Here is a 13,927-nt window from a genome sequence, read left to right on the forward strand (position 1 = left end):
GGTCCAAACCGTGTGAACCATCCAGTACATGCAATACTTCCAATCACAATAATTAAAATACACTCCACTTTGCTCTTTCTGATAGCTATACTATTTATTTTTGCCTTCAATTGGCTTCCAGACTCTTGGATAATCCCAAGCATTACTTGTATCAGTCAACACCCAAACTCTACTACACAAATTTCCATATCTTGCTTGACAATGTGGGTTTATAGTTAGCACACCTTGGCTTATTGCAAAACAATACAGAATATCTGATATCTCCACAAAATTAAATTCGGTTATTAAAAATCCTTACTGAATCTGTTGAGCAAATCCTTTGCTCAAAGTTCAGGTTTAACAAAATGGTCAACAGTAGTGTGTTCTGTTGGCTTTCCAAATGTAATCTGTGCGATAAAAAAGAAAGTACAGCAATATTTGCAAACGATAAACACAGCCAAACAGCACAGCCCACAGACAGGCAGCACACTGATTTATTCTGTGGGCCATGGATCAAAACTGACCCCAGTCCAAGTCATCCATATTGTGTTGGGACTTAAAAACATTTGAACTAACTCCAGTAAAGCAGCAAAGCAGGCTTTTACTTACAAAAAATATCCTAGAATGCTGAACCTGCAATTACGAGGACCTGCTAATTCATAAAAACAATACACTCATCATTCGTACAATTGTATCATTCTACAGCGAATGGGTGCCCACAACTCAAGATCTGGTCACCTTAACTGCCTCATGCACTAGCACCACTGCTTGCATTTAATGAGGGCGAGCTTCTGTATGTCTCCTTTCGTAAAATTAGTCATAAGCAAATAAAGGGGACAGATGTAAAATAAGAATGGTTTTCCACAAAATGAGATTACATTGATCAGGCAGCAAGTATCTGTTATCACATTATCTTGACTATGCTGTACCATGAAAATTATCCAAGTGTGTCCTTTCCACCTCATTCTACTTTTTTCTCCAACTTTGTGCTCTTCTGTTCATCAGGTCTCCGAAAGCATCCCACTGCATAATTTGCCACTGCAAAGATTAGGGAACAAGCTAATGACAAACAAGCAAGAGTCTTTGTCTTGAACTTGGAAAGGCTGGCATACTCACCTTTAATATCCTTCATGTTCATTCCTTTCAAAGCTTTTCCTGCCTCCAGCATGTTCTTGAACTGGACAAAGGCAAAGCCACGCATCTTCCCATCTGTGGAAATGGGACAAAGAGTTGAGAAAAGACAACTTCCCCTCAATTTAAAATCAATATACTGAAAAAGGAGAGTCTGAAAACACAGATAAATAGGGAGTGATAAAGTAAAGTTCTTGAGGAGCCTTTCGGATGTCTGATCCCTATCATTCAAGGATAACAGATAAAAAATAAATAACAAATAAAAAAAGCACTTCCAAACTTTAAGAAACCGCACTACCAGCTAAGAGATTACCAGAAACTCCAGAGATATATGCCAGGCAGCTCCACCTATGCTTGTTTTTCTGCACTCCAACAGACAATGCACATCAACACTAACCCTGCAGGATCACTTTAAATAATTTTACAGAAACACATATAACACAACTCTGTCAATGTCCCTCAAGCCTGACCTGCAGCATTTCGATACTTTAGGATGGTGCACTCCCCTCAACCCAAACCCCTCTCACCCCCCAGTGCTCCGCAGCAGTGATTTGCAGTTGTTCCTGATATATTAATTCCTAGTAATACAGAATAAAAATACCTGTTAATAGGTCTGCCACAGAACTTCAATATTAATCTACAGATTCCCTAAATAATACACTAACTCCCCATGTAGCTCTATCGAATACAGTTATATTCTGACTCACAGAACTATCTGAAATTAGAGTGATCTACAACAAAGTTCTCTAAGACCACATAAATTCGAACTTTGAGCCCCCAACATTTTAACAGTGGGATTTCAGTGGATATGATGAACTGACCACAACTCTAAGAATCATTTAAAATGTGGTTCTAGAGAAGTCAAATAATGACACCATTCACACATTACCTTGTTTCTTGGGGATATTCACCTCCAGCACAGCTCCAAACTTGCCAAAAATCTCCTTGAGATCTTCTTCAGAGCACTAAGGAAGAAACAAACACACTGTCAGAGAACAGACATTGTGTACAGCACTAGTTTTAAGTTAAGGTCTGTAGCTCCATGTACTGGTTGCTTATTTGACAACCGCCGGATAATAAAATATGGTTTCTTGCTACTTAACTAGATGAAGATTCTACAAGTAACATCTACAAACTTACCCATTAGCTCTTCATAAATATGGACAATCCAGGACATTACTCTAAATCTTTCTCCTCATGCACAGAGGACAGTTAGACCTTGGCCTCTAGGACCGAGATTGGGCCTGGTCCAAAATTACAACAGCTGGATCAGTAGGGGGCAACTGCCCACAGGACAAGGTGAGTGTGCAAAACTTACTTTAAAGCTGAGGTTTCGAATAATGAGCCGGGCCTTCTTATCGGCAGTCTTTACACCCGGGGTTTTTATCACTTTCACCACCGCCTCCTGAGGTTCTAAAAAAGGAGATGTAGGAAATGAATAATTCTACAAATGCCAAAGGGAAAATAAAGAAAGACACTTGATCACGAAGATTCAGCTGCTGACATGATTATTTAAAAGAATAACTATGCAAAGTACATCAAGCAATACAATAATCATATAAAGGTCATTTTGAACAGACTCTACTAACCAAGATATGTGTTATTTTGCACTACATTCGATAACATACAAATTGCGTGTGTTAAAGAGCCTTACTTAATATTTACAACAAAGATAGGCATTAATGGGAACTGTAGGACTTGTTTAAGGAAATGTTGAGGGCAATGCTATTTTATGAGCCTTTGGAGCAATTCTGAGTGATATTCTTGTAGGCTGACAGGACGTTTAACAAACCAAAAAATAAAAATCAGATTACACATTCAATTTAAGACTTATTGAATATAGTCTAAAAATAGATGCATCAAAATGAAATTAAGCAGTTATCTGTGAAGCAGACTGACCAAAAGATACAGCCATTAAAATTGGGAATTTTCCTAAGACAATTTCAACAGCTCAAAACCTGCATTCTTGGAGAACAAGCATTGGCAAAGCCATTAGGTTTCGCCTCTGTGAAATCTATTGGTTTTGCAGTACTAGCTGTTGTGCAGCATGTGTTATTATAGTTAAAAAAGCGCTATGACGTGATCAACACAATCAACGATGGGCGCGTTATACCGTTATTTTTTTCTAAACTTTATGACAAGATACACAGCAGCTCGCGCTGCTGTGTCTTAAAAAACATTAACAAAACCAATAGATTTTGGAGGCGCAAAACTCATTGGCTTTGCTCAAAACCTGCCAACTTCCTCTTAAAGTACAAGGGAAATCTTAGCAAAGGATCTGCTACAGAGCGTGCACAGCCACGGGTTCTGGCAAATAAAACCTATATAAGGCCCTAAACAGCACCACACATGGTATGCAGCAGCTGGTGGATTTGTACTTGCCATCAAGCTTGCTTTTTGAATCAGTAGTGCAAACAGTATGTCACCTAGGGAATATTTTGTTTTAATGAAGTAAGTTCCATACTGTATGCAAAAGGAAATGTCTTTTTATCAATGTTACACTGCTGAAATAAGTAGGAGTTATTTACATTATGTCCTTATGTGTGCAAAATTCCCTAATATCGAATCAAAACTTATATAAACAAAGTTAAGCACTGTGCAGAACCATTTAACGAGGACAAATGACAAATTGCAGGTGCCCCGACAGCTGGGAAGAAAATACATAAAACAGAAGTGCCTCAGAAGCCCGCAGCATGTGGAAAGACACTTGGGCCAGCCACTGATCGCCAACTGGAAGGAGTACTTCGTCCAAGCTCCAGAGACCCGCCAAAGCCCGAAGGAGAGGAGAGGAAGTACAACCTGGAGACATAAGCATTCCTGCTGACCAATAAGAAGCAAGGAAAGGAGAGTGCCAGAGAAGCCAACCAATGGTAAGTAATAGTAAAGCTGTGGGTGGGTTGTGTAAGCCTGTGGGCAGGGCTTTAAGTCCTTTCCAGATTTTCTTTTTTCCAAAGACAAAAGAATTCCCCACAGCGCGAGCACTGTGCTGGTGAAAACTAAAAAGGAACTCTCCTTACATCCATCAATAACTCACTCTGTAGAGACTGTTGTTTTAATCGGAGAACCATTACAATTCCCACTGCTGGTTTATCAACATCAAGTTCAGACACTGTTGACCGTCATAGTATCAACACAGGATTAAACAAATGGAGCCTGTTTTGGGCTAGGGATGTACGTACTTTAGGATTCAAGATACACATGTAATCACTTCCCAATTCAGGAAAACCTCAAAACAGACTAATATGTGTTAGATGTGCACAATTAGGAACAGAGCTCATACCTCTCAAGTGTTCTAAAGTTCTCTATCATGTGATTGTGCCAAAATATAGCACTGAGAACCGAAGGGAGAATATTTACATATCATAAGAAACTGGCATAAGGAATTCATAGTTACAAGAGTATAATTCTCACTAAAGACTCACAAAAAGCAATAATTATGTACCTATCAAAGCAGAGGATCTCTCTTACACACACAGCACTTAGAAGACCCCCCCCCCATGCCAAAAATCCATTGCCAGGTTTTCATAGGTTGCCCTCATAGATATCCTTCATTGATCAAGCAAAGCAAGCTGAATCATCGTTATCTTAATTCAAATTGTGGCTGTGAGTCCCTTATTAAAATATCCGAGACTAGAAGTATGTGTATATATAAGTAGGTGATGTATTTATAGCCTGATCCTAGGCAAAATGCAGCCATGCACTGTACAAGGTCAACAATAAATTAAAAGACTGGAAGGTAATCTGGGTTCTGATAGTGAAGGAAGACGGTTACTTGCCCAGTAATACTGTTAAGTGTAACTTCAGCTCTTCTCTAAATTATAGTATGGTTGGGACAGTCCTGATGGATACAAGGATATTTTTTAAGATTCTGAGTTCAGAAATGGCGAAGCCTTTTGCCTTGCTTTTTCTTTTTTGCACTTCTTCATCTCCAGTCTGATGTGTCCTTGCTGCTGGTGAGCCAAAAGCCAACAAAGGTGTGGGCTGGTCAGCAAGATAGGTGGGGTGCCAATCATGATGGCTTTGTATGCAGCTGGTTTTGAAGATGGCATGGGCTGGCAAAAGGGAGCCATTGGTGATCCATCAAGGTGATGCCATTATGGAGGAAGCTAATATGAAGTCTTGGAGGGCTTATGGAAATGGTTTTACTTTCTTTAGTAGAGAGAAATTGTACCAAACCGTCTTGGCTTCTTGTATATGTGACCCTAGAATGTGAAGTTGGTGTTCAGAGTCCATTTGAGTGACTAGGCAATGGATAAAGGTTGAGGTTCCAATCTGTTGTGGTTCATGCTGTTGAGCCCGCTTTGAACTCGTTATTACTTGCTACTCTTGGTGAATAGAATGAATCCCATCTTGGTGTGGATTGAGCTTTTCGATGGGTCCTAGATACAGAGGTTTGGGTGACCTGCATTTAGTGTTTGAGGTATTAGATTTCTGGAGTGAAACATTTTCTGGGGGAATCTCGTATAATTATTATATGGCCAAATTGTGAGGCTCTTGAACAGAATAATCTCCAAGCTCTCTTCCATTGGACACAATGATAAAAACTAGATTAACCCATTCTTTGTTCATGCAAAATGACAATCTTTTGAGCGGTTGATTATTAGGATCAAGCTCATGTAGCTTTCTGAAAATACCCAAACATTTACATAATTTGAATGGGAGATTCTTCTCCCATCTTCTTCTATAATAATGAAATCACCACCATAATGTGGTAAGAATCATTGCATCTCATATTCTTTTCAGGAAACAACTTAAAACGTAGCTAATGAAAAATGGAGAATATGTCTTCATTATTAAACAAGTGCATCACCAGTTAGGACTCTTTCCCACCTTTCAGCTGACTTTCACACTATCACAAGGAAACCCATTGATTAATAGTGTGCTCTACAAAAATAATTTTAAAAAACTACTTCAACCTCTGAATGCAAAAGGCCTATCTGATTTTAACACCATTTTAAGACATTAAAAGTTCATTTTCCCCCACTTACCTTTCTTCTTTTCCTTGTCGCGTTGTTTTTTCTTGGCCACACTGACGTGGATCCGGTTACCATCATATGCTTGGACTGCTTTCAAGGCACGCTGGGCATCATCCAACATGGAGAAAGTCACATATCCAAATCCGCGACATGTCTCACTGCCTATGGTTGATATAGTGGTGTAAGAAACTCAGTAAATAGGGGCTCAAGAACTTCTAAAATAATGTACATTTCAAAGTGAACAACAAGCATACAGTCCATCATCAGGTGCGAGAACACAAAAGCATCAATGTGAGAAAGGGCCTCCTCTTGCATAGGCACATCTCTTTTTTAGTGGACTGATGCTGCTAGTTTTTTAACTGTGTGTTGGAGGCTCTAGTGTCCATTCCCCAGTGCGTGTGCTTTGACCTCTAAACATGGTATAATTAGCTAATACCCCTTTTGCATAATTAACTTTCCAGTAATGCCACAGTATATGCTGTAAGAAAATATCCCAAAACCAAAGAAAGGTAAATGTTACCTGTGTACTGCAGCACCTATTGTGCTATTCGCTAGGCTGACATGGAAAATACGGCCTCAAGCCTACATATGTACCCTGTCTCTTGCAGCGTTCAAACCTATAGGTAGGAAGGCCGAAATAAACATTTTGTTAAGTGGCTAACCCCGCCTTTACCTACGAACCCCGTCCCTTCCCCCAAAAGCCATTAGATGCCAGGGAATTTTAAAAAAGAAATAGAGGGGTGACGGCTGCGAACCACTTGGGGCATATTATGCCCCCACCCCAACTGATGGGGTTAAGAGTCTTTCAGCACCCCCTACAAACTAAAGCAACTCATCCCAATGGCAAGCAAGAGGACATTTGACTCTTTTGCATATGGGCCAAAAGAGCTGGGCTAACTCCCAATATCGTCCCACTTGGAATGGTGAGCGGCTGCACTTTTTGGACTTTGTTACGCTGCCACCTAGAAAAACCTACCAGACCTAGATATATATGAAAACTAAACTTCTGGGCGAGTCCAGGGTGGTGTGCTTCACAGGCACCACCATGCCATTTTCTTACCCACAATTCACTTGAAACCACCAACTTTGATTGAAATCACGCATTTCCCTATATTTTTCTGATTGAGCCATCTGGAATCCACAACTTTTTTTTTTTCCCCCCGGTATTGATGCAACATTGTTGCATCTATACCAATAAAAATTCTGCTCCACTTTTTAGCCTAAAAAACGGTTGAAAAAAACCTGCCCTTTTGGACCCGCTTTGGTTCCCCCTCAATTTCTACATACTTTTGGCCATTCCCTGTCACAGGCACTCGGACCACCTACACGTTAGGTATCATTTTTATCAGGAGACCGAGGGGAACACTAGGTGGTAGGAAATGTGTGCCAATGCGGTGATCCTGGGGGATCCACACAAGTCACACCTCACTGGACTCCCTCAGATTTCTAGTTTTCAGAAATGTCTGGGCTTAGTAGGTTTCCCTAGATGGCTGCCGAGTCCAGGACCAAAAATGCAGGTGCCCTCTGTAGGAAAGTACCCTCTTTCTTGGCATGGTTATCCCCATTTTCTGCCTGTTGTCAGCGTGTTTGACTATGTTCACTGGGATCCTGCTAACCAGCACCACAGTGATTATACTCTCTCCCTTCACTTTCACCTATTTGGCATACTGGTGCCCCCATGTAAGTCCCTAGTACACAGGGCACTGGGGTACCAGGGGATCCCCCATGGGCTGCAGCATGTATTATGCCACCCATGGGGAGACCATGCAAAGTATATCTGCAGGCCTGCTACTGCAGCCTGTGTGAAACGGTGCATGCACCCTTTTTCACTACAGGTCACTGCACCAGGTCACTAAGTCACCCCTATGACAGGCCCTCCCAGCCCAGAGGGCAGGGTGCAAGTACCTGTGTGTGAGGGAACCCCTGCACTAGAGGTGCCCCAACGAACACCAGCTCCATTTTCCTAGACTTCGTGAGTGCGGGGACGCCATTTTACGCGTGTACTGGACATAGGTCACTATCCATGTCCAGCTACATAATGTTAACTCCGAACCTAGGCATGTTTGCTATCAAACACGTCAGAATCATACCCCAATACTGTTGCTAGTATTGGAAGTATGACTCCGTGCACTCTGGGGGCTCCTTAGCGGACCCCCAGTATTGCTCCTACCAGCCTCCTGCGGTTTTCCGGGCAGCCCGTGCTGCTGCCACACCTCAGATAGGTTTCTACCATCCTACTGCTTGACCAGCTCAAGCCCAGTAAGGCAGAACAAAGGATTTCTTTTGGGAGGGGGGGGGGGTAACACCCTCTACCTCTGCAAATAGGTGTTACATGGCTTGGGAGGGGTAGCCTCCCCAAGCCACTGGTATGCTTTGAAGGGCATATTTGGTGCCCTCCGTGCATAAACCAGTCTAAAGCAGTTTAGGGACAAGCCCCTGCTCTGATGCGAAACTGGATAATGGAAAGGGGAGTGACCACTCCCCTGTCTATCACCACCCCAGGGGTGGTGCCGAGAGCTCCTTCAGAGAGTCCCTGGGTGCAGCCATCTTGAATCCAAGGTTGGCAGGGACCTCTGGGAGCACCTGAGTGGCCAGGTCAGAGGAGACAGAGCCCCCTCCTGATAGGTGGTCACCTGGCTAGGTGACCAATCCCCCTTTCAGGGCTATTTAGGGCCTCTCTTTTTGGTGGGTCTTCAGATTCGGCTTGCAAGATTCCAACAGGACTCCTCTGCAAACTCTACTTTGACTTCTAGTCAATGGAACTGCGACTGAGCCCTCCAGGAACCAACAATCTGCATCCGCAATCAGAAGGGTCCAGCAGACGTAATGGAATATTGCATTAAAAAATATGCCATAGGTGGGAAACGCTACAGAAGAAAACGTAGACAAAAATGGGTAGTTTTTTTTTCAACTCAATTTCAATTTCTTTTTTATTTCAACTGTTAATTTCTTAAAGAAAACCCTGAAGGATCTAAACAAATGAGCCCTTGCTGAATTCAGGATTGTGTCTACTTTTCTGAAATGTTTAGCTGCCCCATTGGTTTCACACTCATTTCTGGCAGTAACTGGGAGGAGGCTGTAAGCACAAAAAAGTAGTAAAAAGATGATATGTCCCAGTAAAATGCCAAAACTGTGCTGAAAGATTTGTTTTTCTGGTTCAAGTCTACCTATTACTGAAAGCTGGGAAGATGGTGGTTTTAATGCCGCAAACCCTTTGTTGATGCCATTTGCAGGAAAGAACCAGTTGCTTTCTTCTGCAGCACTTTTTTTCTCAATTTTTCGCTACAAAAAAAAACAAAAAAAACAAAAACAGATTTTGGCTATATTTTGGCTAATTTTATGGTCTCCTCCAGGGGAGCCCACAAACTCTTGGTACCTTTAGAACCCTCAGGCTGTTGGAAAGAAGGACGCAAATTAGGCGTGGATAGCTTATGTGAATGAAAAGTTATGGGGGGCCTAAGCGCGAACTACCCCAAATAGCCAAAAAACAGGCTTGGCACAGGAGGGGTGAAAGGGCTGGCAGTGAAGGGATGAATTCACAAGCAAACAAAATAAATACATCAAAACTGTATATTTAATGGGAAGATTGGAGCATTTCTAAATTCAATTCAGGCCACTCATCATCTATACTATATTCCACATTCGATACACTTGCATCGCTATATTCAATGCACTTGCTATGCTCCTACAAATAGATCTGAGGATACCAACTTAATTTTTAGCCTCCAATTTCAAATTTCTTCACATTAAAAAGGACAATTTTAACATTTTCATTTTTACATTTTGCTAATTAAATTCAATACACTGCAATCATCTATTATTTCATTTTCTAAGCAGTCGCAGAGCACCGGAGTAGGTGTCGCGAACATCCCCCCACCCCCGAAGTGTGCCCAGAGCACAGGTTAAGAACCGTTGCACTATATAAAAATACATATGCCTAAAGTATTCTGGATAAAATTACCAGCCATTGTCAACCAATACATCCCTACATGCCAGCCTGGGATGTATAAAATACCGAAGTTAAGTCATGATCAACCCACTGCAGTAATTCTGAAACACCCTCTTGTAAATCATAGACTCCTGCCCACCTATGTTGCACCCAAGCCCTGGGAAAAAACTGCTGAGTTTGAGACATGTTGGTTGAACTCACCAACATCAATCCCAGCCCAGCCAAGGAATTGATGGTGGCGACTCTGACCTCCAGGTCAGCATCTGTTGCCCCCCTCCCAGCTGCTGCCACTGTTGCCTCTTCATGGAACGAACAGAGAGCCTACCTGACTCTCAGTTTGAGGCCCACCTCCACTGGCAGGTTCCTGCCTGCACCTCATCCGTAGTGGCCTAGTGGCCATCTGCGGGTAAATATATTCTCTCTTTTTTTACTCCTGCCTTTTACTTCTGCCTTTATTTCCATTTTTCACTTCTGTTTCTTTTCTTTCTCTTTTTCTCCCTCTTGCGTTTTCCCTGTGCCGCTGTTGCCCAGCACCCCCCGCAAATCGCTTTCCCGCCCTCCCAGCTGACCATACCCCCGCCTCCCTCCCCCTCATAACGGCGCCCGCAATGTTGTAAGAAGGTTACTCCTCTGACCTTCCGATCAGCGTCTGTTGCCCTCCCCAGTGCAGCTCCTCCAGCTGCTGCCTCTGCATGGGACGAACAGAGAGCCTACCTGACTCTCAGTTAAAGGCCCACCTCCACCCGCTGGCTCCTGCCTGCACCTCATCCCTGGTGGCCTAGTGGCCATCTGCAAGTATCTTCTGTCTCTAGTTAATCCTGCCTTTACTTTTATTTTTCACTTATTTTTCTTTTTCTACCTCTTTTTCTCCCTCTTACGTTTTCCCAATATCGCTGCTACCCCGTGCCCCCCACATTCTCTGTGAATCGCTTTTCCCACTCTCCCGCCTGACCGGACCCCCCGCGTCCCTTCCAAATGGTGGCCACAGAGCTATGATAGAGCGACTCCTCTGACCTACTGGTCAGCACCTGTTTCCCTCCGCAGTGCAGCTCCTCTGGCTGCTGCTGCCTCTGCTTGGGACAAACTGAGAGCCTGCTTGACTCTCGGTTCAACGCCCACCTCCACCCCCAGGCTCCTGCTTGAGCCTCATCCGTGGTGGCCTAGTGGCCATCTGCGGGTAAGTATTTTCTGTCTCTCTTTATTCCTGCCTTCTAGTTTTCACTTGTGCCTTTTTCTCTCTCTTTCTCTTATTCTCCCTCTTGAGTTTTCCCCGCGCCACTGCTGACCCTGCGGCCCTGCCACAACCTCCCTCCCACGAAGCACTTTCCCCGCCCTCCCGCCTCCAAGCTGACTGGACCCCTGCGTCCCTTCCTTTCTTAATGGCGGGCGCTGGCGCGCCGAAGGTGCACCAAAGGCAAGCCCGTCTGCACCCGTCCACACTTGGACCGCACCCAGTGCCACGTACCCTGGTTCTAACCCCTTCCGCCAGTTCAATGCCAACACTCTACGTGCCCTCAATTCAGGAAGATCATCAGCCCGACACCAAGCCGACCCCAGGAACACCCATGGACCTTTTTCTTGTTGCGCCTGCTCCAGCACCCTCCAAGTACCACCCCATGATTCCGCACCAACCTCTGACAGCCACCTCAAGTGCATACTCAACATGTGCTCCCTTGTCAAGCATGCAGTAAAAGTCTGGGACCTCCTTGACTCAACAGCCCCAGACGCTGCTTTCTTCAGAGACTTGGTTCATCCCAAACGCTGCCCCAGACATCTCCACGGCTATCCTGGACAACCACAAAATCATCCACAAGGATAGAGCCCACCAGCCTGGTGGCGGCACTGCGATAATCTACAAGAAAAACCTCCGCCTGACTACCACCATCGAGTCGCAGTCCCAGTAAACTCACGAGCACCTACATCCCCAGATCCAGACCAACCCAAACAGCTCCCTAAGTGGCACCCTCATCTACTGGCCACCCGGCCCCCGACCCCAGTTCTGCGAAGACATCGCCGACCTCGTCGCCCCCCCAAGCACTCACCTCCTCCTACTACATCTTACTCAGCGACCAACTTCCACCTCGATACTAACGATGACCCCAACACCTCAAACCTCCTGGACAACCACACAACTCTCTGCCTCAAACAACTCATCAACGTCCCCACCCACAGAGCCGGACACATTCTAGACCCCATTTTCTCAGCAGGGGAAAACATCAATATCCCCCACATCCGATCCCCATTTAACCAACAAGTGCATCCACTTATACCTACACAAAGGACACCTCACACCACCACCCCACCCTACCTAGTCTCCCTGGCAGACGCTGTGGCAAAGTCACAGAAGCACAGCTCACCAACAATCTCAACCACTCCCTCGCAGCGGACGCAATTTAAGCTGCAAGCAACCTATACCACTGTCTCTTAAACTGCGCTGACACCGTAGCCCCTCTAAGGAAAACAGCCGGGAATCGACAGAGCAAAAAACAATCCAAGCGCTCCTGTAGACAACTGGAACGTAAACGGAGGGTGAGCAAATCTACCAAAAAAGCCACCTTTCAAGCACGCCTCAACGCCAGTTCACAAACCCAGGGCAGACACCTCATCCATTCCTCCCTCCCAAGACCTCTGCAACAACCTCGTCACCTTCTTTCACTGTAAGATCCAGGACATCTACGAAGGCTTCAAGAACCAAATCCCGCCAGGACCGCTCACCGTTATGGACCTAGCACCTCACCAGATACTGAACTCCTGGACCCCTATAACCATAGAGGACACCCAAAGACTGATGAACTCCATCCACTCTGGAGCACTCTCGGATCCATGCCCTCATCACATCCTCAGCCTGGCCAGCGCCACTGGAGCTCTGCCGAACCATCAACCTATCCTTTGAGACCTCCCAGACTGGAAGCACGCCGAAATCAGCACGCTACTCAAGAAACCCACCGCCGACCCTAGGGAGCTGAAGAACAACAGACCCATCTCTCTGTTCCCTTTTCCCAGCCAAGGTTACGGAGAAAGCAGTCAACCAGCAACTCACCAAATTACTCGAGACACACCAAATTGAGACCCATCCCAGTTCAGATTCAGAAGCAACCACATCACCGAAACCGCACTCTTAGCAGCCACCGACGACATACACAGCATACTGGACCACAGAGACATAGCCACACTCATCCCCACCCCTCAACCTCTCTGCCCCATCTGACACAGTCTCCCACTTCACCCTCTGCGACAGGCTGCACAACACCGGCATCCGAGACAAAGCCCTGAACTGGATCAGGTCCTTCTTCACCGGAAGAACACAGAGTGTCAGACTACCGCCATTCACATCAGAACCCAAAGACACTTACTGCGGAGTGCCCAAGGATCCTCACTCAGCCCGACACTTTTCAACATCTACATGTTCCCACATGTCAAGATCACCAAACAACATGAGCTAAACATAGTATCCTATGCCAATGACAACCAACTGACACGCTCCCTGTCCGAGGACTCTGCTCAAGCCAAGAGGAATTTCCACAACAGGATGAGAGCAGCCGCCGCCTGGATGGAGGCCAGCTGCCTCAAGTTCAACTCAGACAAGACACAGATCCTCATGATCGGCTCTGCCCCTTCTGCCTGAAATGATCCCTGGTGGCCCACAGCTTTGGTAATGCCCCCACTGACCATGCGCGCAACCTGGGCATCATTCTTGACTCCTCTCTATCAATGACCAGCCAAGTTAACGTCGTCTCTTCATCATGCTTCCACACCCTCCGACTGCTGCAGAAGATTTTCAAATGGATTCCCCCAGACACGAGGAAGAGTCACCCATGCACTTATCACCAGCAAACTGGACTAAGGCAATGTACTCTTTGCTGGCATCACCAAGGAACTTCAATCAAGACTA

At 45.0% G+C, this 13,927-nt stretch overlaps 1 protein-coding gene across 1 annotated transcript in view; it reads right to left on the reverse strand.

The window, feature by feature from the left end:
- The window catches only part of RBM28 (RNA binding motif protein 28), a 75,462-nt gene that overhangs the window by 41,151 nt on the left and 20,384 nt on the right, over positions 1-13,927 (reverse strand). The window contains exons 2-5 of the mRNA XM_069229378.1: positions 6,099-6,248; positions 2,429-2,523; positions 2,000-2,075; positions 1,096-1,188 (exon numbers count right to left, since the gene is read on the reverse strand). Coding sequence (XP_069085479.1) covers positions 1,096-1,188; positions 2,000-2,075; positions 2,429-2,523; positions 6,099-6,248 — 414 coding nt within the window. The remainder of the gene's footprint in view (positions 1-1,095; positions 1,189-1,999; positions 2,076-2,428; positions 2,524-6,098; positions 6,249-13,927) is intronic.

The sequence above is a fragment of the Pleurodeles waltl genome, chromosome 4_1, assembly GCF_031143425.1.
Source record: "Pleurodeles waltl isolate 20211129_DDA chromosome 4_1, aPleWal1.hap1.20221129, whole genome shotgun sequence".
Classification (NCBI taxonomy): Eukaryota; Metazoa; Chordata; class Amphibia; order Caudata; family Salamandridae; genus Pleurodeles; species Pleurodeles waltl.